Below are 19,579 nucleotides of genomic sequence, written 5' to 3' on the forward strand. Positions count from 1 at the left end.
TACCACTGAAGGTTGTACAGACTAAATTGTAGTCTCATCTATTTTGACTTGCCAATATATGCATATATTGCTTTAAACACAGTTAAAAGATAACCTGTGTTTATGCTGTACATGCACATATATATTAGCTTGGTTGTTTTATATGGAAATATTTATAATAGTCCAAATAATGAGATGATATATAAAGAAATATATGGATATGTATGTATTACAAATTTTTAATGAAAAAGTGAGTTGCTATGTTTTTTTTGAAGGAACTTGAAAATCAATTTAACTCATCATTATAACACAAATTAAAATATAATTTTCTACAATTATTCTACACCCAAATAAATTAGAAGCAATTTAATACATATTCAAAAATATAATTTTTTTTTTTTTTTTCACTTTTTGGCAGTCCAAATAAAAATTCATATATCTTAAAGCAAATCATTAAATATTTTCTCTTTTTCGTGGTTTTAAAGTAAAAATATGAAAAAAAAAAAAAAATATATATAAATAAACAGATTAATTAAGCAATTTCATTAAGTTAAATAGCAAAAATATTAATACGATAAAACAACTAAATGTAATGGATATCCAAATGAATGAGCCAAATATATAAAATTTGTATTCCTCCTTATTTTAACTTCCTTTTTCTAATTATAAATAAAAACTTATATTAAAAAAAAAATAAATAAATGACAAACAAATAAACTATAATATAATATCTTTGTTCCGTATTGTCAAATATATAATTTATTTAGTAATGTAATATTTTATTCCTTGAATATAATTATACATAAAATAATTTTATTTTTTTTTTTTTTTTCCTTAACTAGTACTAGCAAATGTGCATACATATTTTTTGATATATTTCTTTTTATTAATGTTTAATATTCTTTACAAAGTTAAGCAATTTTATTGTCTTAGAATATTTTTTCGAACAAAACTAAAGAGAGGAAAAAAAAATAAAAGGACAACAATGAAAAGCATTGATAAATATGATTTACAAAATGATTATGAAATATAACCATATTTATTGAGGGAAAAAATTATAAAATATTTTAAAAATAAATACTTAGCAATTTAGTAGAAATAATTTTTTATTTTAATGTAAGGGAGAATCTTAATAAAAAAAAAAGTCCGTGTGCATAAAATTCTAAAGATATATACTATTATCTGTTTAATCATTTTTATCATTTTCATTCTAAGTAATAAAAAAGGGTGTGGTATTTCCTCTTTTCATTTCAAAATATGGAAAATATTAATTTATTTTTAACTTGAAAATTTTTGATCAATTCTTTTCTATTTTATTTCACTCTTTTTGTCCTCCCTTCTTATAATCATCCCATCATATATAGTTTAAGCATTTCAACTGTATACACAAATAAGCATGTACATATCCATACTGCTATATATCTTATTGCATACTCTACTTGTAAAAGCTAAAGAATGAATATTAAAAAAAAAAAAAATTAAAAACAGGAGGGCGTACCCACTAAACAAGTGGTTATTAAACCATAATCATATATGCCACATTTTTAGTGCTCTTTAAATATAGTTAAATTTATTTTGACAAATAATTATATGAACACTTTAGCAGCTGACTATTCAAACAAGACAAACGAATATTTTGTTCTCTATAATTTTCTTTTCTTATTTATAATTTATGTTGACATAAACACTTAGTTTTTCTGGTTTGTTCTGCAACCGCAAATCGAGCGAATGCATGTGTATATATCATTAAAAAAAGAAAAAAAATCAAAAAAATGCGATAAAAAAAAGTAAAAAAAAAAATGAAAAAAAATGGGAAAAAAAATATCATCTCAGCGAGCCAGTATTGTCAGCATAATAGCTCTCCTAAAAATGGTATGCATTACAAATGACAAAATTATTTCGAAATATGTGGGTAGGTGAATATGTGAATTATTATGATGAATATCTTTTAAACCCCAATTTAATCAGGTCTAATTATGATCGTTGGAGTATAAAATGCTTCGCCTAAGTTGAACTTCAATGTTTATGGATTTGCCAAAGTAAGGGGAAATATAATTTAAAGGGACCAAATTTTTTTTAAATTATTAAATTGTTTTTTTATTTTATACAAATAAGTATTCATTTTAATATAAAAAATAAGTAAGGTAGATGGTATTTTATGAGATGAATAAATTTTAATAGATGAATTAAAATAAATTAATGATTTATCAATATTTTTTGCAACTCCTATACCATAATAATGCATAAACCCTAAATTATAACAAGCCCTAGAAATTGTTTGAATAGCATATGGATTATTTGGATAATAGGATATAATAGCTCTATAATGTTTATAAGCTAATTCATAATCAATTTGATTAAATACAAATCTATATGTATATCTAAATCTCCAATTATTATTAAATATTATTCCTTGTTCATCTACAAAATCTTTTGATATTATTTTTCTATCATCCATGTTTAATTCATCGCTACTTGTACTTTTCCTACTCAAGCTATTCATCTTTTTATTTTTAAAACATTCGCTGTCTGCACCCCCTACAGAATTATACAAACATTCTGTATTCCCTAAATCATAAAGATTATTATATTGAAGATTATTTTTTTGAATAACATAGATATATAACCCATCACCTGAATACGCATAATCCCCTAAAGTAAATACTGATTTTAAATGATGACTATCTGCTGCCATAGATAGATATCTACTTGAATATATATATTTTGATTTACTATTAGTTGGCAAAAAAAGAGAAAAATCTGAAGTAGTAATACTATGTGCTAAATTAATTTGGGCTTGCACATTTCCTGTTTCAGCAAGCTGTGCCATTAAAAACATTGCTTCACGAGTTCTTCCAGTTTCATTATATTTTATAATTCTTTTAGTTGTGTTTAAAATAAAATAATTTTTTTCAGCAACTTTTGATAAAAGAGATAAAGCCATATTACAATTATGAGATACAATTATCCCATTATAATTCATAAACCCAATCATATATGCTGCTAAAATATTTCCATTATTTGAAGCTTTGTAAAACCAATAAAATGCATTTTGAAATGATTGAACAGTACCAACTCCACTTAAATACAAACAACCCAAATTAAATTGAGCAACTGATAAATTATTCTTTGCAGCTAAATCAAAATAATAAAATGCTAATTCTTGATTTATTTTTTTTTTCCCATTTTCTATATACTTTTTCATAGGCCCTAATTCGAAAAAGTGCATATATCCTAAACCGTTATAACTTAACGGATCATTTAATTTTTTACCTTTTATAAAATAATTAAGTGCCTTATTATAATCTTTTTTTACACCCAAACCTAATATATACATATATCCCAATAATGAAATAGCTTCGGAATTATTAAATTTTTCTGCCTTCAGTAAATACATATGAGCTTTCTCATAATTTTTATCTGTTCCATCACTACCTGTTAAATATCGTCGAGCTATCATAGTTAAAATTGCATGATTATTATGTAATGATGACTCTAAAAACATTTCTATATTTTTTATTTTTTTATTATTTACATTATATTTATCATAATGTGGTATACTTAGTTTTATTAAATCTATGGATTCAAATTTCATATTATCATCACTACTTGAATTTAATATTTCATTCGTTAATCTTATAAATAATTTAGATGCTGTTTCGCAACTTTCATCAACACCACTTCCATGCATATATCTATTCCCTAATGCCAAAATACTTCCTGCATGATTTGCTAAACTACTACTATAATAATACAATAAACTTAATCCATAGTTTGACCCATAATATATTTTCTTATTTTTAATGGTTTGATAATGATCAATATAAGGGAAATTTTCTAGATTGTTAAAGTATGCCTCTAATTCATCAATATTGTATCTAATATTTTTTGTTCGTATTATCATTTTATTATCTGTAGTAAAATATATTTTAGGGATACTTTGAGAATTGTCATTTTCATTTGGTACTCCATCTTTTTCTTTGCTTTTTTTATTTAAATTACTTGCTAATATACTCTTTAAATATTTGGCAGTTAAAAATATATAACTCCTAAATAATATTACATTTTTTTTTATACCTTCTATTTTCTTTTCTTCGATTATGTCTAGTTCTTCACTTTCATCAACATAATAAGAATATATGTTGGGTAGTGAAAAATAGTTTGAATACATAATAGCTAAATAAAATTGAGCATCCGAACTTCCATAATTTGAACTTACTTTCCATGCATATAAAGCAGTTATTGGATCCCTTTCCACTGGTTTCAATCCGAGGTAATAAAATACCCCAATTAAAGTCAAGCACCTGCACAAAGTATAAAAATTAGCAAAATGTAAAATGAAAAAATGGTTGTAAACAAAGAAAAAAAAATTTACATAGTTTTCCTATATAAATTGTATGAATAATCTCATAAATAAAATAGCTATTCTACAAGAATAACAATGTTTTATTCTTTTCATTTTATTAAAACATTTTTAAATATATATACCTTATATCATAATGAACACAATGCTTTAAAATTACAAAAGATTTGATATATTCTGCTCTATCTAATGCTTCATAAGCTTCAATAAAAAGGTCATTTTCCTTCTTCGGGTTTTCAGAATGTTCATGGGTAAATATACATTTTTGAAAAAATAAAACAAATAATGTGATATATATTACAACAAATGATTGCTTAATAAATCTTTTAAGCCTACACATGCTTGTACTAAAGCATTTTGTATAAGCATAAAAAAAGGGATAAAAAATCAACAATATAAAAATAGCTTTTCGAAAAATTGCCTGACTTGTTCAGAATGTTTTGGCAAAATGCATTTCGCTATTATGGGAAACTAGCCAAAATATAAACAAAAAAAAACAATAAAAAAACAATAAAAAAAACAATAAAATAAACAATAAAATTAATAAACACTATATAGGTGATATCCACTATCCCATAAAATACACTACATTATTACATTTCTTATGTTTTTTATTTTCCTTCTTTTTTCATATATAAAAATTATAATTTTATCGCTAATATTTTTCACAATATGATAGGAAGTTTTAATTGGCTCGCCATCTTAAAGTGATAAAAAAATTAAAATGAAAAATAAATATGTAACAGCAATAATAGTGAAAATATTAATTGATAGCAATAAAAAAAAAGTGGTAGCGATGAAAAAATGATATAACCTTGCCTTAAAATTTACATATTCACAATAAAAAAAAAAATTTTCCATATTTTGCAATAGCGGCTTCTATAAAAAGATGGAGAATTATTTATCAATTTTTCTCCATATTTTTTTTACCCTTTAGAATTTATACAAATTTAAATAGTTTATAATTTCGGAAATGTAATAAAAAAAAATAAAATAAATCATAGTTCTAAAAAATTATATATATTATATATATATATATAATGAAATACATATTACCAAAAAAATGAGGGGAACATAGAATATTGCACAATTATGCCCAATACCCCAAAGTATATAGTAAAATTAAAAATGCATAAATATATGTCGTTAGTGTAATTGGAAAAAAAAAATGAAATGAATTATGCAGCACATTGGAGCGGCTTATTTATATAATATTTTTCAAAACTGAAAAAATAAAAATAATGACAAAATAAATGGGAAAATGTGGATAATGCTCATGCCATAAATATTTAATCAAAGCAATGAGCATCATGGGGAATATACGTATCTACTTCCTCGTAAGTAGTATTACAGTAATAAGAATAACTAATACAATAAAAATCATAATAGATAAAAGTCGAATAAATCGATCAGAAGCGGCTTCTTTCATTATTTCTTTTAAGGTCTCCTTTGCACTCGATACATTTGTATCAACATCATCTACTTTATCTTTAACTTTTCTTAATTTTTCATTTTGTTCAATTAATTTTACTCCAGCTATTCTAGTTATTTGTTCTGATTCATCAACCATATTTTTCATTCTAAAAATGGATTGTTCTGTTTGGTCTTGAATGAAATTTCCTCGAATTTCCAATTCTTTTGGTGTTATATATTTGAGTCTATTTATTTCATTATTTTTATTTTCATCTTGTTTATTTTCATATTTTAATTTATTTTTTAAAAATTCATATTGAATATTCAAATTTTCTAATATTGATACTTTCCCCCTAATCTTATTTATATAATTATCCTGTTCATCTTCTGGTAAATTCCTTATTTCAATAAAATATGCATCCTTAGCTGTTTTTATTCTTTCTGTTATAAAATTTATATCATCACAATATTTTTTTACTATTGAATTATTTTTTTCATTTCCTTTAATCGCATTTTGAAATTCGTTCAACAATTTTCTATAATCCTCCAAAAGGTTATCAATTTCTTCAGAGTAAAAAAATATGTCCATTTTTTTTTTTAAATAATTCTTACATCATTCTTCACACTAAGACAATATCACCACTTTGGTGTGTCAATTATTTGATATTTTATTTACCAATCTTAGAATAATTTTTTTACAACTCTTTTTTCGTTCATATCTTTAAAATTTAGGTTTTTCTTTCTGCATATGCATAACTTTTTATTTCACATTATTTATGAACAGTTCATGTAAAAAAGGCAAAAAAAAAAAAAAATAGCTAAATAAGTACCAAAAAATTATTCCTATTTTTACTGTAAGTTTGTATAAGTTCGTGTAAGTTTAAACAATTTGATATGCTACTCAAAATATCCTAAGTTAAAAAATTAACTTAAAGTAGTAATACACAAAATGAAAGGTAGCGAATTTTATTGTACAAAAGGGACATAAAAACAAGCTACTATTTAAAAAATACAAATTAAAACATATTCGATTACTTTTCAAATATTAAAAATACAATCATAAAAAATGTATTTATTTTATTAAGCATATATTTAAAAAAATTATATTTGGGGTTGGGTATATTCTGTAATATCATACCAATTTTTATTTAATTTAAGCACATTGTTTTTGCCATTGTATTGAAGATTAATCGTCAAATTATAAAAAATGTAAATATAAAGGTGGTATATATGATTAGCTTGTACTTATATAAATATATATTAATTTTGAATTTCAACGTAACTTTCACGATCTTCCTTCTGTAGTTATTATGCAATATTGCTTATTTATTTTTTTTAAAATAATTTTTTTTTATGAAAATATGTAAATTTTCCATTAAATATATAGTAAGCATAAGTCGTGCCGTTTTTTTTTTTAATTTGTCTCACATTTTTACAAAATCGAAGAGGAATAAAAAAATATTTCCATTTCAATGTTACATATGGAAAAGTATAAAGTATATATATAACTGTTATAATAAAATAGCGTACAATTTTGTAATATTGTTGTAGTATAGCTATATATGTATGTATTGATTTTTGAGATTGATTGGAAAAAAAGAATATTTACATATGCATATATAAATACATAGTAAAATGAAAATAATATACTTTTAAAAATTATACATATATGGGGAAAGAGAAAGAAAAAATACAAAAATAATTTAATAAAACCTTGACTAAAAATAAAGATAAAATGCATGGAGTAATCAACTATTCAAAATTTGATAATATTGATGTAAGTTCATCAGACGATGAAACTAAAAAAAAACGAACTCCACAAATAACTACACTGAATAGTAAAGACAAAGTTGTAGTAGGACCTGATGGATTAACAATTTTGAAAGAATCTACCACATCACAAAGCATCAAAAAATGTGTTGAAAAAAAAAAAAATGATCAAACTCAAATTGACAATAGTATACAAAGTGAAAAGGAAAAAAATCTAAAAAATATGATATTTAATGGAGGAGTTATTCCATATAAATATATATGGAGTCAGTCACTACATGATATAAATGCTTATATTGTTTTGCCATTAAATTGTAAAGCGAAATCGTTAGTAATACAAATATTTGAAGATAGATTGATCGTTAAAAAGGAAAAAAACATTAATACAACAAATGTTGAAAGTGTAGAAGAAAAAACAAAGGGTGATACCAACAGTAAAAGAATTGTAGGTGATAATAAATATGATACCCTTATTGATAAAGAATTTTCATTTAAAATAAATACAAATGAAGATACTCAATTGTGGGAAATAAAAACTATAGAAATTAATTGGAAGGAAATCTTTGATTTATGTAATAAAATAAATAATCAAAATATGAATTTTGATTTTGGACAAAATGTAAAAGATACTAAAGAAACATTTTTATATATTTCTTTGAAAAAAAATAGTGAAATTCAAAGTTCATATGTTTGGTGGTCATGTTTATTTAAAGGTGACGAAAAAATTGATACTTTTAAATTGCCCTCTCGTATTATTCTTAATAAAAATATTAACAATAATAATAATACCTCATTTAAAAAGGTATGGGAAGAGGCACATGCAATTTTTAAACAAAATATTTCAAAAAAAAATTTGCCTTATTGTGTAGACTAAGACAATAAAGAGAAAAAAAATTAAAAAAAATAAAACATATTTACGATGCATTTTCGTTTAAATAAAGAGGAATGGAATCCCTTAGTAGCATCCAATAAGAATCCATATTTGTAGTAATAACAACCTTTTCAATAAAATTAAAATTTTCTTTATGTTTTAGAAATTCATAAATTCCTTCTAAACAACACACAACAACATCATATTTTTTAAACAAACTTATTCCACTACCAATCAATGGAAAAACAATTGTTTTTATATCATTTTCTTTAGCTATTAATAATATGTCTTCATAACATTTTTTTAATTTATTTGTTTGATTATAATATGGCTCAACTACATGTATAATATATTTATATGAACTATCATATCCTTTTGTTATTAAAATATTTTTCCCTATATTTTCTTCTCTAATTATTTTTATTTCATCAAATAATTTATTTCCACATGTTTTTAAAAAATTACTAGAACAATCATATCCCATCCCATCTTTTGTTAATTCAAAAATTTTATTTGTTCCATTAACTGCTGCATCACCCCTTAAATATGACAAATCTGCAAAAACAAAAAAGTTATAAATGAAGTTCATATTTAAATATGGAATAATTACATTTTATAAATACATAAGCAAACTACACACACACATTCTTCTTAAATATAGTAACACAACAAATCGGTATAAAATAAACCTATGTAGTGTGTCCAAAGCTGTATGCTTTGTTTAACATGCTTGTATATTTATTTAATTATTTTGGTGTGTGCATTTAAATATAAACTTGTTTACCTCCAAAATGAAGAGCTGTTTTATTTAAAAGGTTATACTTATTTTCACTTTTTTTAAAAATTGGAATATTTTTTACATCCACAATTTGGTTAACATTCCCAATGGTGGGATATGTTTGGGAAACATCATGATGTTTTTCTTGTAGTAATATTTCTATATCTTCAATTTTATAAAGTTCATGGCTTTTTATTTTTTTATTCCTAATCAATTTGTCAATATTAATATTTTTATTAGTTTTATAATTACGTATTATAATCTTTTTGTTTGTAAACTTATGAAGGGGTTCCTTAACTAACTTAGAAAAATACATTTTCCTTATTCATTACTTTGATCGATTTTCTTGTTTTCTATTTTTTTTAGTCCTACTTTATTTTTCATTTTTTTTACCTTAACAGTCATGTAAAAAAATAAGCATAGCTAGCCAATTAAATGGAAATTTTTTTTAAGTACCTAAAATGTGGATACATATAAAATCCACTGTTATAAAAATTGTTAAAATTGAAAAATTACCGGATATTTTAAAAAATATAATAATAAGAAGAAAAAGAAGAAGAAAATATCACGTAGTTCTACATTTGTTATAACCCTTTATTATTTTGTTATGATTAAAATGGGACTAGCTTAATGTTTTTTTTTTTTTTTTTTTTTTGAATAACGATTATATAAAAAATAAAAAAATGTTAGGAAACATAAAATTTGTAAAAATAAAGATTAAAAGAATTATTTTAAGCAAACATAATATACATAATTATGATTAGCATACACCCAAATGTGTGTATGAAATATTTTCAAAAATTCAACTAAATTCTTTTATTTATGAATAGTTGTGTTATATATAAATAAACAAATATTAGTCTCATTCCTATGGTTACTAGCTTTATAGTTATATTTATTTCTCTTCCTATTTTGTTATCTCTCTTTATTTTAAAAACCATATATGATCAATATCATTTTGAACTTTGAAAAATTCTGTAAATATAGTACTGACAAAAAAATCAGCATATTTATTTACACAACATTTTTTGGAAAATATCCATTTATGGTCTTCTCATTTTATTAACAAATTTAATGTTACTTCAAATTAGGTGAATTATTAATTAAGAAAACGTAAAAATGTAACAACAAAAAAAAAAACAACGATAGTAGGTATTTAAACAATGTATCCCTATATTCTCATAAAAAATATATCATTACGATTTTAGTTTCTTCAAATACATACTCCAACTATTAGATAAGAAAGAACATCTTTTGTGATGAACATAATCAAGCATTATGTCCGCCCTGTTAAAAAAATTCATATACATGTATAAACAAAATTAAACTACACATTTACACAATTTCTACTTTATAAAACTTGACTTTCATTATTTAGCTATTACCATTCTTTTCTTCTGCTCGTAGTACAAACGAACCATGAAATAGAACATATCCCAACAAAATATAGGCTCATTGTTAAACTCCTTCCTACATCATTTAAAAACACACATATATATATAACATTGTGTATGCTAACAATTATGGTATACACACGCTTACTTTGAGCATTCTCATAAACATTCTATATGTTTTATGTATTACCAAATTTCATGAATCGAGATTCTTTACTAGTGTCATTTTGTTCCATCGTTTAAATAATTTGTTTTAATTTATATATATTTATGATATACCGCAAACCAGTTTAGACTATCTATTTCGTTTAAATAATTTTTTGTTACAAAATAATATTTATTCTTCTTTTGCTTAGCATTAAACAATTCCTATGGTAATTATTCTCAATCATTCTTTTCACTATATATGTGCTTATCAAAATCCTATTATTATATAACGAATAAATAAGGTCATAAATATAAAATATAGAAATATTTTAACAACATCAAAACAGGAATAATTAATTACATAATAAATTTATCAAATATGAAGAAAAAAAAACCAACATTCTCCTTACATTAATATACAATGAGACAAAAAAATTAAATCAAAATGTTCTATCCCATAAATATTTAAAATAAAAAAGCCAAATTTGTTTATTTTTTTTATTTTAATATTTATTTTAAAGCTCGATAACAATATATTTTATGCATATTTTAAATTTATATTTTTAACTTATTAAATAATATGAAATAAAATTGTAGTGTGAAAAATAGTGTAAAATTTTTAATACCTTTTTATAGCACATATATGATTATTTATTATTTTGGTGGTGTATTACTAATATATTCACACACATCCATATATTTAGTATTAAAAAAAAATGAAAAAGAAAACAAAAATTGCTAAGTAGAATAACACTAAAATATTAACAAATTTTTAATTAACGTTATACCTTAGTATAAAACATGCTTTATAATACTGCTCACCTTTTATTCCAAATATGAATTGAAGTTGTTGCAAAAAAATTGTAAAAAAATATTCTATTTATATATAGAGGAATGCGTTATCATATTAATTATATAACATTTACAAAAAATGTTGGGTTTTTAATCTTTGGGATATAAAAAGTATCGTTGAATTTAAGACGGATAAAAATCGAATATATAATATATTATCAATTGTTTTTGTGGATGTATAGTAAATACATAAAATACACACAAAAGAAAAAGTATATAAGAAAAATAAAAGGCATGAATAATAAATATAATCATATAATCAAAATTGGTAAATACATATTCTTAAATATATAATCATTGTAGCATATTACATATATATATATGCTGAAAATCACATCATAAAATTAAAGCATTCTAATTATTAGTTTCGATTTTGTTTCGATTTTATTGCTCATTATTTATCCCCATTTATTATGGTGACTCTTTTATTGGTCTACTAGTTGTTTCTCTTGTTGTTCGATTTTTTCGATTTCTTTTTTTTCTTTTTGTAAATCAGTAAGTACGTCTAATTCTTTTGATATATCTATACTATTTTCCTTAACATAACTGTCAATTCTTTCTCCAAATTTATCATATATAGCAGTAATAATTGGAGTAGCTACACTTTTAGTTTCGTCATTGAGTTTATTTGTAGCTTCCAATGTTTTCTTTTTCCATGCATTTAGATGTCTCTTTATATAATTAAATGCTATAGGTATAACTAAACTGCTGAGCATGATTTTTAAAAAATGTTTAATCTTTTCTTTGTGTTTCTTATAAAGGTTTGTAAGTTTTTGCTTAATATGTGATCCAAATTTTTTTACTTTCTGTCCAAATTTGCTATTGTTGAATTTTTCTCTTAATTTTCTAATGAATGCATCTTGAACAAATGCTAAATCCTGTCTTTCGTATTTATCGATATCAAATATTTCAGCGTCATTCTGTGAAAAAAAAAAAAATTTTACATATAAGTATAAATATTAGTGCGTTTCATCAAATGGGAAGAATATATAAACCAACGATATAGCTTATGAGCATGTATTTACCTCAAGAAGGGCTAATAAATTATATGGAACATTATCATTCTCTATATCTTTCTCGAATTTGTCAACAATTTTCTCAGAGACAACTTCGATAAATGAATCTACATGACTTTTCCATGCTTCACTAATTTGATTAGAAACATTGTCACCAACTGAATAAAAAAAATGGAAAAAAATATAAAGTATACATTTTTAGGCAAGCAAATGCAATTTAATTTGTTTACTACACTGTGCTTGAAATATATAAGGATAAAACATATTACACATTAAATGACTAGCTAATAGACGAAAAATAACACAAAGGACTATACACTATATGTGTATATATACAAGCCACAGAATGTGTAATAAATCAGACAGGAAATGTTATACATATAAAATATATATCTTACTTTCAATATATGAAGGAATGGTGGAAGTGAGAGTATTATGTTTTATAGCCCTCGATTGAAGAACTGAGGCAAATAAAATACTAGCATAACATAAAAGGACTCTCATTTTTATCAAGGATTGCACAAATAAATATTAAAAATGATAATCAATAAAAATCAAAAAGAAAAAAAATGACTGAAAATAATGAAATGCAAAATATGATTATTTACACACGAGTAAAAATAATGAAGGATATAATATTTATTAAAATGAAACATAAAATAAATTAAATCATTAAAAGAAAATTATATATTATAAAAAAAATGTATTGTGCTTATTAAATATTCATGGGAAAGACGAAAAATAAAATATAAGATATGTGTAACAATTAATATTAATTATTTGAAATTTTTCATTATCAAAAAGCGAAAAAAAAAGACATTATGATTTATAGGCACAATAATTGAACACTTAAGTTTTTAATAATTACATTTTTTATATTACATGTATTTGATTAATTAAAATTTTGATTATTATATTAATATTATCACTTTTTTCCCTCAAATTATTATACGCATGCTAATATATTAAAAGTATTTTAATTCAATATTTACACACATGATTAGACTATATATTTTTTTTTAATTTAATGATGTTATTTGATCGAATAGCGTATTTAAATAATAAAAAAAAAAAGCTATAATGTATTTACATTTGTTTGGCTTTTAGCTAGCTCCTCAAAAATATAGCTATATAAATACCGCTGTTTTTACTCATGCATGAATAAAAATATTATTGCAATGATCTCAAGACGCCCTTATTCATCATATATTGATAATTAAAAAATTATTTATAACAAATTAATGCTCATAATATTAAAAATTGCCTTTAAAATAATTAACAAGACTATCACATATGTATATATATTTATTTGTTTAATGTTGTGAGCTGTCTTTTTAGTTATTTTTTTGTTTTTACATTCTTATTTCACTATAAGATGAACATTACAGTTTTTAATTGTCTATTAATATATTAAAAATAGTACAAATATGTAAGAATATTTGCCTTGATCCATAAAAAAATTCACCATTTTCTTATTTCAATTGTAAGCATATGTTTTATTATTTTTTTTTTTTTTTTTTCATTTTTTATAATTTGGAAGCTATTTTTTATTTATGCCTTTGGACAATAAAATTTCGTATAATTTTTTTTTTTATTAACAATTTTGCTACTTCAAATCGCAGCTATTTATTATCCAAGTATAAAACAAAAGGGTGTGAAAACACATATAGGGATACATGAATATATATGGCTTAACAACAAATTACCACATTTTTTTTAAATACGTTAAAATACCTTTTTAGTTTTGAAAAAATTGTAAAAAAAAAATATATGGAAAAGAAAAAATATTGTCTTATTCTCCTGTACATGCAATATTTTTAATGTATTATTTAATTGGTTTGTGGTTATTTTTTTTTTTTATTATATATTCATGTTAAGTAGGATGGACATAAAAATATTTTATGAACATGCAATAATTATAAATAATTTTATAAGGAAAATATAGGATATAAAAAATATATACTCTTTAGGTTTGTTGCTGTCATTTTTCATTTACTGATTGTTTCTGGTTTTAATTAAGCAACATTTATAACGATCATTTTTGTCACATTATATAATTTAACATGTTTTATAAAAAAAACAATGGTCTTATCATAATACAATTTTCCACTTACTAAATTTCAATGCTTTTTTCCCTACAATTAGTATTATATTTAAAAATTTTTCATTGTATTTTATAATTGCATTTGTTTTTTGTAATATTGTTTCTTTTAATGCCACATACCTTCATGCTCGTTGTGTTGAACTTTTTATAAAGTCTCCAAAACGATATTATTAAATAAAAAGTAAAAAATATCCAAAATCATAAATATATATATATATGTAAATTTTTAATTCGGAAAAAAAATTCAAACAATTATAAATGATTGCAAAATATTTTCCTCATTACAATTTTCTTGTGCACATAACACATACATATTTTGTTTTAAAGGAAATTCTATATTTTTAAATATTTAGTAATTTTGAATTTTTGTGTAAATTAAATGTTTTGAATAATTATTAAAAAATGAAAAGCAACAGTTTTTATATGCATACCTATTTTATCATAAAGAATCTCCTTCATTGATGAATTCATATATGTAAATTGTATATAAATTTATAAAAGTGTATAATAGTGTGTGCATTTTTTTTTCAACATAATATAAAATGTGATATTTTTTTAATTATAAAATAGGAATTTATGAATTTTTATAAAACATTTTAAATATTTAATTTATTTTTTATTATTTTTTAATTACATTATTTGCAGTTATAACATTTATTAATATTTTTAAGCATAATTATTAATATATATATTTATTTACACAAAATTCAAAACAAAATAATAAAAATGCCTACTTTAGGACACAACAAATATAGAGAAAGTATAAATACATTTATAGACGGTATGTATATATTAATAAAGGAAACGGAATAATGTTGCAAAAAAGACACTAAATAAGAACTATTGATATTACTATCTTTGTTAATTTTCCTAACTTACTAAATATTACTTAGTCTTATGTAATATATAAAACTTTCCTTACCCCTATATACATATTTAATTTTATTCTATTTACAGACACTAGAAATTATAAGAGAAAATCAATCGATGAACAAGATGACTATTCAATTGTTGAAGATTTGCTTTATCTAAAAAATGAAGGAAATGAAGAATTCTATAATGTTAAAAATGGAAACTTTTATCCTAATCTAGAATTAAAGTCATCTCGCAACAGTGGAATAAATATTAAATTGAATCGAAATAATCACTTTATAGAAAATAAAAATATTAATGAAATAAATAATGTTAACAATTATAAAAATCATAACGAAAAAAACGATCATAGTTTCGAGTCCCCTTTAAACGAACTTGTAAGTTTCTTCTAACATCCTAAATGTACTTGATATTTCCACAGTTGTATTTATTAGTAAATATATTTGCTCGTATAATTTATTCAACTATAATTTGACGCTGTCCATAACAATATCTATATAATGAAACAGACAATATATGCATATGCGAAATATTACATCTATTGAAAGTTTATTAGTTTTTATATTTTTATATTTTTATATTTACACATTTTTATGCTATTTGCAGCAAAGATACCAACTTACATTACTCAAAAGAGGAAATCAACATAATCCTAAATTACAAAAAGAAATAGAAGAAAATAATAAAATCAATAATACAATAAATCTGCAACACTCTGGAAAATACAAAGATAAAAATATAGTGAATGATATAGATATAAGTATTAAAAAGAATACAGCCAATTTAAATAATACAAAAGGGTTAAAAATTCAAGAAAAATCGATAACAAATAAAAATGATAATAACAATCACTTGAGATATAAAGGAATGTATGAAACCCCAATATCTAATAATAATTTTTCTCATTCTTGGAAAAATATTGAAAATGAAAAAAAAATGAAATGTGAAAATTTTATAAATAGCTATGAAAAAATTAAGGGGTCATTTGAAATAAAAAAGGATAACGACAGTAGACACGATAATACGCTAGAATATCATGATATAATTAAAAAAAGAAATATAAAAAATGAAAGATCAGATAATGAAGATGTAGAAAATGATTCTATGAGTAAAGACATAAAGAAATATAATAATAACATCAAAATAAATGAACGATACAAAAAAATTAATGAAACTGGAATAGAAGAAATGGAGATTAAAAAGAAAGATATAAATGGTATGGATAATAATTATGGAAATTATATTATACAAGTGAAAAATAAAAAAAATAATGGAGATAAACATTTAGATGAAAATTATGATGAAAATAAAAAAAGCATTTTATATGATAGTTTACACAAAAATACAATAAAAGACATATCAAAAAATGGATATAAAATGGAATATAATTATATAATGCCAACGAGAGATAAATATTATAAAGGCATGTTAGATGAATCTGATAGTAAAGGTCAAGAACCTAAAAACATTACATATACAAATCAAAATTATAGAAACAATAACAAATATGATGAAAATCACAATAGAAGCACAAGCAACAAAATAAACATTGATTTATCTGTATCATATAAAAGTGATCAAAATAATATTATGAGCAATTCTAATAAAACAAAAAACAAAATAAAAGATGAAGAGCATAAAGAAGCAAATACTTTAAATATTTCTGCCAAAAAAAATAGTGCACATACTCAAGATGAGCAAGAAATAAAAATTACAAACAAAAATAAAGCAAATACCCATAACATAAGTACCAGTGGGTATAGAAATGTGAGTAAGCCAACCAGTAAATCCGTGAATCATAACGTGCAAGATAATAACTACTTAAGCGTTAAGGAAAAAAATAGCCAAAGTGAAAGAAAACAAACTAATATATCACGTAGTGTAACCCCAAATAGAAGCAATAAAAATGGAAGTATAAGCTCAAAGATAAAAAATGATAATACTATGACATACCTTACATATGAAGATATACAAAATTTTGAATTTGAATTAAGTGTTGATAATATAAATGATATGATAACAAAATTACTTGAAATTACAAAAGATCAAGAATGGAAACAACAAATAGAGAATTTAATTAATCTTCGAACTATTTTAAAATATCATGATACATTATTTTTTAATAATTTTATGAAAGACTTAAGAAAAATATGTAGATCAATAGTAGAATTATTAAATAGTCCTAGATCATGTGTATCAAAAAATGCATTATTATGTTTAACGGAGTTTTATTCTATAGGAAAAAAAAAAATGGATTGTACTTTAGATGATGTTGTTATGCCATGTTTAAAGAAAGCATTTCAAACATCTAATGATTTTTTAAGTACTGCTGCAAATAATTCATTATTATCTATTTGTAATTCCTGTAGTGAAAGTAAACTTATTGCCTACTTTGTCAAGATAATCACATTGTAAGGAATAAATATAAATAGTTTGCATGCCTACGAAATGTTTATGCAAATGTATACATATTATTATGCCGATTTTTCTTTTCATTTTTAGAAAGCAGAAAACCTACAATCTTATATGTTTAAAGTGCTTAATTGCTGTTATTATTAAGTTTGAAGAAAACATTTCAAAATATAAAGAACTTAACAAGTTAATCGAAGCACTTTTAGAGGTTAGTATATTTAATAGGAATACCATTGTTTTATTATTGCATTTTTTGACGAGCATAATTATGGAATATGAAAATGGCTATAACATTAGTTAATTACTTTTTTTTTAGTGTACATCCGTTGGAAGTGCTGAAATAAAATGCACAGCAAGAGTAGCATTGGTCGTTCTAGACAAGTAAGAATAAGAAGAAGACATATATAAAATTATAACATTTTCATTGCTTATTTATTTACATGTTTCATTTGTATATTAATTCGGATTACCATTTCCATAATTTTCATTTTCCATAATTTTCAGCATATGCCCAATTCAACCTATTAGTTCCAAATTACATATTTGCCCCGAAAAGATAAAAAAGGTAATGCCACTGTTTGGTTATCATTCATTTGGTCGTATACATCTTTACAAACATACACGTGGTTACTTGTTTTGTTTCAACCCTTTTGTAGATAATAAATTTGATAGATAGAACATCCGAATGTGAAATCGATTCAGTGCTGGGAAAAATTAAGTTTAATTAATTTTTATATAGAGTATTAGAACGATAAAAATTCAATAATATTTAATAATATTTAATTTAGTATCGTCGTTTTTTATGACTATTTATTTATATTTGTTGGCTGTTTCAGATACAATAAATATTTAGGTATAGACATGTATAGATTTGTATATATTATTATATTCGTTGTATTTATATTTAATTAATTTATAATATTTTATTGGATATCATTGTTTTATTTTCATTATATATGCATTTATTTTTATTATATTTTTTATTATTTATTAAATTTATATCTTTCAATTTTTTGGAAAATTGTATTTTTGGTAAATTAAATGATACTAATTCATTTTTTATAAAAGTTATTACAATATGTGTGTGATTATATTATTATTTTTTTTTTTTTTTTTTTTGCAAACACTATTATTTTAAATAAGAAAAAAAGGATAGATTAGCATTTTTAATAAAACTAGCTTATTTTATTTTTTGATAAATTCGATACATTAGATTGAATGCTCGTTTTGTAATTTTGTCAATTACAAATGGTTATATATAATAGGGTTTATTAAAATGTTTTAATTATTTGGACAATACTTGAATTCCGCATTTTTAATGTGTACATATATTTTTTCTTTGTTAAAAATGGATTATATAAAGATTGTCTAGTTTTTATATTCCATTTTTTTATTATTAATTTTGTAATTTTCAAATATATTAGTTTTTTATTCCTGTGATTGCACAAAATGTGTACACTTATTCTTTACGTACTTGACAAACTTTGATAGTGGACGAAATTGAATATAAAAATGTGATTTATTATGAGATATATGGATAATAGTAAAAGATAAATATTTATTATTTTTTAGAAAAGAAATTGTGAAAATGTTGTAAAAATATAGCA

At 22.5% G+C, this 19,579-nt stretch overlaps 7 protein-coding genes across 7 annotated transcripts; 2 read left to right on the plus strand and 5 right to left on the minus strand.

Annotated features, from left to right (window-relative positions):
- Nucleotides 1–2,035: 2,035 nt before the first annotated feature.
- On the minus strand, nucleotides 2,036–4,682 carry PVVCY_1301380 (ubiquitin-protein ligase, putative; the record flags this gene model as incomplete). Its single annotated transcript, XM_008623814.1, has 2 exons — nucleotides 2,036–4,283; nucleotides 4,468–4,682. The coding sequence occupies 2 exons, from the start codon at nucleotides 4,680–4,682 to the stop codon at nucleotides 2,036–2,038; spliced, it is 2,463 nt and encodes an 820-aa protein (XP_008622036.1).
- Nucleotides 4,683–5,669: 987 nt separating this feature from the next.
- PVVCY_1301390 (SNARE protein, putative) lies at nucleotides 5,670–6,344 on the minus strand (the record flags this gene model as incomplete). The annotated part of the gene is made up of 1 exon (XM_037634722.1): nucleotides 5,670–6,344. The coding sequence occupies one exon, from the start codon at nucleotides 6,342–6,344 to the stop codon at nucleotides 5,670–5,672; it is 675 nt and encodes a 224-aa protein (XP_037490778.1).
- A 1,146-nt stretch (nucleotides 6,345–7,490) lies between these two features.
- PVVCY_1301400 (conserved Plasmodium protein, unknown function) lies at nucleotides 7,491–8,399 on the plus strand (the record flags this gene model as incomplete). The annotated part of the gene is made up of 1 exon (XM_008623816.1): nucleotides 7,491–8,399. The coding sequence occupies one exon, from the start codon at nucleotides 7,491–7,493 to the stop codon at nucleotides 8,397–8,399; it is 909 nt and encodes a 302-aa protein (XP_008622038.1).
- A 40-nt stretch (nucleotides 8,400–8,439) lies between these two features.
- PVVCY_1301410 (Appr-1-p processing domain protein) lies at nucleotides 8,440–9,490 on the minus strand (the record flags this gene model as incomplete). Its single annotated transcript, XM_008623817.1, has 2 exons — nucleotides 8,440–8,951; nucleotides 9,181–9,490. The coding sequence occupies 2 exons, from the start codon at nucleotides 9,488–9,490 to the stop codon at nucleotides 8,440–8,442; spliced, it is 822 nt and encodes a 273-aa protein (XP_008622039.1).
- Nucleotides 9,491–10,370: 880 nt separating this feature from the next.
- On the minus strand, nucleotides 10,371–10,804 carry PVVCY_1301420 (conserved Plasmodium protein, unknown function; the record flags this gene model as incomplete). The annotated part of the gene is made up of 3 exons (XM_037634723.1): nucleotides 10,371–10,461; nucleotides 10,560–10,644; nucleotides 10,759–10,804. 3 exons carry the CDS (start codon nucleotides 10,802–10,804, stop codon nucleotides 10,371–10,373), a joined length of 222 nt encoding a protein of 73 aa, XP_037490779.1.
- A 1,188-nt stretch (nucleotides 10,805–11,992) lies between these two features.
- PVVCY_1301430 (gamete egress and sporozoite traversal protein, putative) lies at nucleotides 11,993–13,087 on the minus strand (the record flags this gene model as incomplete). Its single annotated transcript, XM_008623818.1, has 3 exons — nucleotides 11,993–12,487; nucleotides 12,593–12,741; nucleotides 12,982–13,087. The coding sequence occupies 3 exons, from the start codon at nucleotides 13,085–13,087 to the stop codon at nucleotides 11,993–11,995; spliced, it is 750 nt and encodes a 249-aa protein (XP_008622040.1).
- Nucleotides 13,088–15,413: 2,326 nt separating this feature from the next.
- On the plus strand, nucleotides 15,414–18,700 carry PVVCY_1301440 (conserved Plasmodium protein, unknown function; the record flags this gene model as incomplete). Its single annotated transcript, XM_008623819.1, has 7 exons — nucleotides 15,414–15,468; nucleotides 15,645–15,937; nucleotides 16,167–17,971; nucleotides 18,063–18,180; nucleotides 18,289–18,353; nucleotides 18,477–18,537; nucleotides 18,629–18,700. 7 exons carry the CDS (start codon nucleotides 15,414–15,416, stop codon nucleotides 18,698–18,700), a joined length of 2,469 nt encoding a protein of 822 aa, XP_008622041.1.
- Nucleotides 18,701–19,579: the final 879 nt, after the last annotated feature.

This window comes from Plasmodium vinckei, assembly GCF_900681995.1.
Source record: "Plasmodium vinckei vinckei genome assembly, chromosome: PVVCY_13".
Classification (NCBI taxonomy): Eukaryota; Apicomplexa; class Aconoidasida; order Haemosporida; family Plasmodiidae; genus Plasmodium; species Plasmodium vinckei.